General features: G+C 37.0%; 1 protein-coding gene across 1 annotated transcript; it reads right to left on the minus strand.

Annotated features, from left to right (window-relative positions):
- Positions 1–267: 267 nt before the first annotated feature.
- Positions 268–5,050, minus strand: LOC143562753 (protein decapping 5-like). The gene is made up of 8 exons (XM_077050474.1): positions 4,898–5,050; positions 3,688–3,788; positions 3,529–3,600; positions 2,662–3,447; positions 1,769–1,840; positions 1,514–1,690; positions 1,306–1,416; positions 268–439 (listed from the first exon to the last, which is right to left on the minus strand). The coding sequence occupies exons 1-8, from the start codon at positions 5,043–5,045 to the stop codon at positions 275–277; spliced, it is 1,632 nt and encodes a 543-aa protein (XP_076906589.1). The 5' UTR covers positions 5,046–5,050; the 3' UTR covers positions 268–274.
- Between the last annotated feature and the right edge of the window lie 1,705 nt (positions 5,051–6,755).

Below are 6,755 nucleotides of genomic sequence, written 5' to 3' on the forward strand. Positions count from 1 at the left end.
CCTGGTTCCGGGTTTTAAAAAAAACCGATTTGTGCACGTCTATCCAACACTCAAAACAACACATTATGGTCTTGATATCATAAACTTTTCTAGGCTTCAAAGTCTACGAATATTCAAAATAACAATAAAAACATACCATGAGGAAGCTGGAACATACATTCATCAAACTTATTCCTCTTCAAAAGAGAGAAAAATGAAAACTAATACCCAACATAGATTTACCATTTGGTATGTACCTAAAACACAACCTGTTAAAACAACACCAAACAAACCTTTAATGCTCATTGCCCGCATTTGCATTTCGCACACCACGACCCCTCCCAACATACGCATATCCTCCTCCTCTTCCATAATAACTGCCACCTCGAGACCGTCCTCCACGGTAGGGCCCACGTCCACCCCTACCACCCCCTCTGTGTCTAGAAAATTCTCCAAATGTCTGCACCAGATCACCATAACATGTTATTAGTATATCCTGTCGAGTTGAATGGTTGAATTGAACACAACCCAATGACCCATATATTTATTCACGTCAAAGACGTCAATTCTAACCTAAACACGGCTAGGGGTTTGCGAAAAACAGAAAACCAAATCGTATCTGTAACCGGGGAAAACGAGATTGAATTGTGAATCGGTTTTCAGTTTAGTTTCTAACCGTATCCAAATTGTGAACTTAGTTTTCAGCTCGGTTTCTAACCATATATGTAGTTATGTACTGTGAACTCGGTTTTCAGTTCAGTTAGCGGTTGCACAAATTTTGCTTATTTGGACAACCAAACCAAAGTCAACCTACTAAACCCGCAAAATAACCGTTTTAATTGGATAATTAACGGAATAAATCAGTTTAATCGGTTGAAATTGGTTCGGTTAGACACATTTTTCTAATTCGGATCAGTTCAGTATAGGTTAGGGCCAAAAAAAATTTTCAAAACCGAATTGAACAAACTGATGAACGCCCCTAAACACGGTCTGTTTAACCCTTTATCAAAACGGGTTGGTGGATAATAGGTTGTAAGCAGGTTGCCAACTTGTATTCAAGTTTTAAGCGTTTTAAAGATGCCATAAAATGGCGGAGGTTTGAATAAATGCGTTAAAACAGATTGTTAATGGGCTGACGATTCAATTTGATTTAAGTAAATGGATTCATGGGTCCGCCCGCTTAAATAAAGAGCTTAACAGGTCAACCCAAAACACAACCTGTTTATTAAAAAGGTTGGATATAACCACCCAAATCTTAATTATATTCTACTCGTGTCAAAATTTGTCACCAATAAGGAAAACCTAATAATCTATAATATATCATACCTCGGTATCTAATTTCATCTGTTCAGAGAACCTGGTCCGTCCATAATTTGATTGACGATCAGAAGTGTTGCTAGATAAAGAATCAAAAAAGTCGTCCTTACTGTAAACGGGCTGTAGATCAATAGAGTATATTATAATAAGCACAGATATTTAATAGAATGAATTTATTAGCAATAATGACAATAGTCAAAATTGGTCAACAGATCACCTTAACATCAACTTTGGGTAAGTTGGGATCATTTTCCTCTTCTGATTCATCCTCATCAGTAGCGTTTTCATCTTTTTTGTTTTTTCCCAAAGTACCCCAGACTTCATCCTTGTTGAATTTTTCATTCATTGCATTAAAATCAAACTCCTCGGTAAATTTCATCACAGGTCGTGATCCCTGAATATTTATAGATATAAATTTATTATACACGGTTAGATCATACAGAATATAAATAATAAACATCAGGCTGCGTACCCCAGACCCTCTGCCTCTTTCACGCCCTCTGTAACTGTAATTTGGGCGGTTCTGGTAGGTGGCTCCATTGGCCTAAAGAAAAACAATAAAGATAACAGAAAAATGACACATTGGATGAAGTATATTTTTTTAATCAAGTACCCAACTAGCTTCTTAATATATCAATGCATATATGCAGTATATCCCAAAAAAAAGATTTTGGAAAAACAAATTTAAAAAAAAAAGTACTAGTGCATACGTGATATAATCATGCATTGCATGTGTAATACTACACAAGTACATATGCTCTTGCGCCTTGCGGACCACATGTCCTTTGTATTTCAGAAAGTTCTCTCTTTAACCTTTTTGGAAAATTCTGGAATCGTGTGAGAACCTTTTTGGAAACTGAGAACCACTTGGACCACTTATTTTCCTTCAAGCAAAATTTTTAAAACATTTTGTTCATATATGTACATTATCATTTCTCTTAATTGTACATATATGTACACTATCATTCTCTTAATTGCACATATATGTATATTATCATTTTCCTCACCACTTACATAAATTGTTAACTTGTATATATACATACATTATCATTTCCATATCCAATCACATAATTTGTTATTTTGTAAATTTCTACATATATGTATAATACTTAATTTGTAGTTTATACACAATTACACATATGTACAAATTCCAAAAGGAAAAGAAAAAAAGAACATCTCGAAAAAAGTTCATTTTATGTATTAAAAAAAGCTTGAAGAAAAATGAGTGGTTCAAATTGGTTCTCATGGTTCTCAATTTCCAAGTGGTTCTCTTAGGATCCCTACCCCCGTGCAACTAATTCACAGAAAATAACTTTAAAATCTGGTTATCATATAATGAGTGCATAGTTGAAGATCCATGCATACCTTCTCAGCAATCTGTTTTCGAGATGGCAGTGGCAATATTGGCGGCTGAGCTTCTGTTGGCACAGAAACAGGTGCTTCTGTTGGTTCAGGAACAGGCGGTTCAGTAGGTGGTGATGACGTTCCTGGCACTTGAACCACTTCCACCTCATTCTGAACAGCTGGTGGAGATTGGGCAGGAACAATGCCACTTGGCACAGACTGCAGTAGCTGCCCTGGAGTTAAAAGTGACGGTGTCGCTGATCCAGTAGAAACCAACGGTGCTGATGATATCGGCTGAGATGTGTAAGGAAATCTTGCACCAGAAAGCAGGCTAGGGTTAATCGGAGGTATGGTTACATTGACATCAGTAGTACTAGTGGTAGTAACAGCAGTAGGCTGAGCTGGCAAAGAAGGCAGCGTGGGTCCCAGTAAGGAGTTAGATGTTAAGGGGGCTGAGCTGGCAGATGTATTTGGTGGTCCAGTCGTGTTGAAACTAGGGTACGGTTGCATAGGGGGCGGCATTCCTAACCCTTGTGGTGGTGGAGGCAATGATTGTTGAAGTGCATTTGGCGGTGCATAATATCCAGGCCAATACATGGGCATTTGAAGCCCGCTACTGTTTGCGTTTGGAGGAAGTGGTGATGGGCCCCAAGGGCCGGCATTCCCACCGGGTTGATATAAAGGCACACCACCTTGGAACGTTGACCCGGGTTGACCCAGATGTGGGTTATAAGTACTTGGAGTAGACGAAGAGTCGCTAACAACAGGTAAAGTGGAAGATGGTGTAGGTGGCCGAGGATAATGAGACTGCATTGAAATTAAATATTATACTTGTGCAACGATCAAAATCGTTGTAAATATATAATGATTATGTAGTTAAAAAAATACCTGAATTATGGCAGGATCACTGTTAATTGGTTGTGCAGGTTGAACCGGCTGAGATGATTTCACTTGAAGATCCTGCAATATAATGAAGTAATTTTAACACCTGTGTTATCCGTAAGTCAAACAAGCAAGTAAAGAAACAAAAAGGTCCAGTTTAGGTACCTTGATATCAGTTCCACGAAACAATATGTATTCATAAACCTTGTCACTAGGCATGAGTTGTGGACCATCTTTTTTTCGCCCTTCGGTTCCAAACGACCTTACTGCAGAGTTTCCAAAATTTAATAATAATAATAATTCACTCATTAGCATATGAAAAAAAATTCTATTGTTGTTACAGTCTTTATAGAAAACACATCCAAATGGTTAACACTTAACAATGAACTTTATCAATTGAAGTGGTTCAATTTGATAAGACAGACATAGGCAAAGAGTTAAGTGACATCTTACAAACTTGATAGTACTTTCAAAATGAATCCATAATAGCACTAATGCTGTGTTCCCGAGTTCATTAAATGCAAGAAAGGAAAGGAAAGGAATTCTTTCTTTTCATTTCCTTTCCTTCTCTATCATTTCCTTTCTTTCCTACCATTTCCTTCCAAACAAGGGCTGTATCCATAATAACACTAACGCTGTATCCAGGAACTTACAGTTACCAAAACAAGAGCTGGCGATTCGTGTATAGGGTTTAACAAGTTAGAGACAATGCGATTAACACAAGTATCAAACATGAAAACGACTCGTTTAACACTTGGCTTTGGTGCTTTGAGCGTGGCAGTTATACGTTTTATTTATCAAGAATGAGAAATGATGAACTCTAGCATCCTAATTTTAAATATTTTTTTAAGTAAAAAAATTGCAGTGTACTTTTTCTAAACAGATCTTATCGTTTCTAAACAGGTACCCAATTTGCCAACAAACTTGATAAGAATATCTATCTAAAATCTTACTAATTGTGGTATCATTGAAGTATATAACTATATATAAAACTAGCAAAGCGACATATGCTTGTTACCTAAATCAAATTCTATGGATGAACTTAGCGCTATAAAGTTAAGCACTTGAGATAATAATAATCATCCCCAATGGGCGGGGCTTTATTCTGATAATGTAAACAAAAACGAAGCACAAGTTAAATTTGCCGTTAATTAAAGCAAGACTTTATAAAACAAACCAAAGACAAAACGAATTGAACATAAACAATAAAATTATAAAATTTAAAAGTTAAATTTGGTTATTAAAACAAACCTTTAACTAACAAATGTAAATGGACATATTACCGAACGTTCACTAACGCAACCTCTTCATATATTAAACAAAGAGCCCTAAATGAAACCCTAGAAAGCAAAAGCAGTAGAAATGGAATGATTACCGTTGGTCAATCCAATGGATGATTCCTCAGTGTTGATATTATACAAAACGCCTTCGTATCTGATCTCACTCTTGGAAGTCAGACTAATTAAGCTTCCGATGTAAGAATCGACGGATGAACTTGAAGATCTAGAACCTTCACTCGCCATACTCCACTAACAGAAGATTTGGGGATCTACGGATTTGAAACCCTAGCTAGTTAGTTTACAAACGCAGTCGTCACATCAACCGGCTGCTGGTGGACCATTACTTTGTATTTATTTCTTTATTTGGTTCGGATAGGTCGAAAGGGTTTGTTTTCGGGTTAAAACGGGTTGGTTTAAAACATATACATTTCGACGTCTATACACGCGTAACAGGGCATTGAACGTGTAACCGGCATTTAAACACACTTAACTCAGAAGACGTGCGTGTAACCGAGGCCTGAAAGCGTGTAATCGATGCCGAAAACCAGAAGAAAAGGTGAAATGTATATTAATTTTAAAAAACTCATTTTTTAAACCAACTCGTTTTGATCAGAACCCCTTCCAACCCAAAACCAGTTCGGACTTGCACACCCGTCCTGAACGACATTAACCCTATTTTGAATCTACTTGTTTCAACCCGAACATGTTCTAACTCGAAACCCATTCTGACCCGAACCCATCCCAAACGAAATTAAACATCATTTGAATCAACCCGTTTCGACCATTCTGTATTCTGACAAATCCACCAGAATCCATTCTGACATGAACCCGCCCGACCTGACCCTTTTGCCAGTCCTAAGGGGAGGGGATATGGATTTTCTGTGAACCTAGCACGTCCTAAATATTGGAGTTAGAGTGAAAACCTTTTAGTGATGATAATAAAGAAAGTTTGTGATAAATTAACTGTAAGTTATATTTTATGAAGAATTAGTTACGATAGGTGAAAGAGAAATATATCTTTCTAGTATCTGCATTTAGGGAATTCTCTTCAAAAGGTATTATTAATGGCAATTAGGAATTTGAAAGCATTTCATGTGTTATGATTCATCTTGATGAATGAGGTAACCGATTAAGCGCTCATACATTCGATTTTTCCACACCATATGATATCTTCAAGTATTGACGCTTTATAAAAGATCAAATGCCTCGGAAAAGAAGGTAAGATAAAGCCTTCTTTTAGGCATACTTGATCTCTCATTCTAGAGAGGATCAGTCTATATCACAACTACGATGGATTAGTCCGCTTGCACCTTCAAGGATGATCAATCCGTGTTAATCGAAAATGGCCACTCCACTAGTGTCTCTTACAACAGGTTATTTTCACTCGTGCATTAGGGTAAATCGACCGACATATGGTCCATGACACATGGGCTGCACATAGATCGTGCAACCTTTGCCTGGGCAGGTTGACATTTCACACACGTAATAACTAATTAGGGTACGATCAATGGCTTGGCTCGCGCATGGACCGTGCAGACTCCGACTTGGTTAGATTTCCGGGAGCTTTGGTTAGATTTCCGGGAGCTTCTGATATTCAGCATCTGTAATGTCCATAATTCGATCTTTTCCATCCAAACCTACAATCACTCACATGAATGATATTTTAACTATTAATGTAAGATTTGCACAAAACCATATACAAATATGGGATAATTCATATAAATTACATGTCGTAATTCTAAAACACCAAATATCCCCACACTTATATTGTTTCTACCTAAGCAATCTTTCATGCAATTGCAAACCACATGCATGACTTTTAGCTACTAAACTGGTGTTATTTTCATCTCTAAATTTTAAAATTCAATCCCAAAGACCGTCAAAGGTAAGATATTAAAAGACCGTCAAAGGTAAGATATTAATGGTTGGGTAAAAGTTATGTATAATATTATA

This window comes from Bidens hawaiensis, unplaced genomic scaffold (genome assembly GCF_021521415.1).
Source record: "Bidens hawaiensis isolate Kalapana, Puna unplaced genomic scaffold, B.hawaiensis_p1.1 tig00021062_1, whole genome shotgun sequence".
NCBI lineage: Eukaryota > Viridiplantae > Streptophyta > Magnoliopsida > Asterales > Asteraceae > Bidens > Bidens hawaiensis.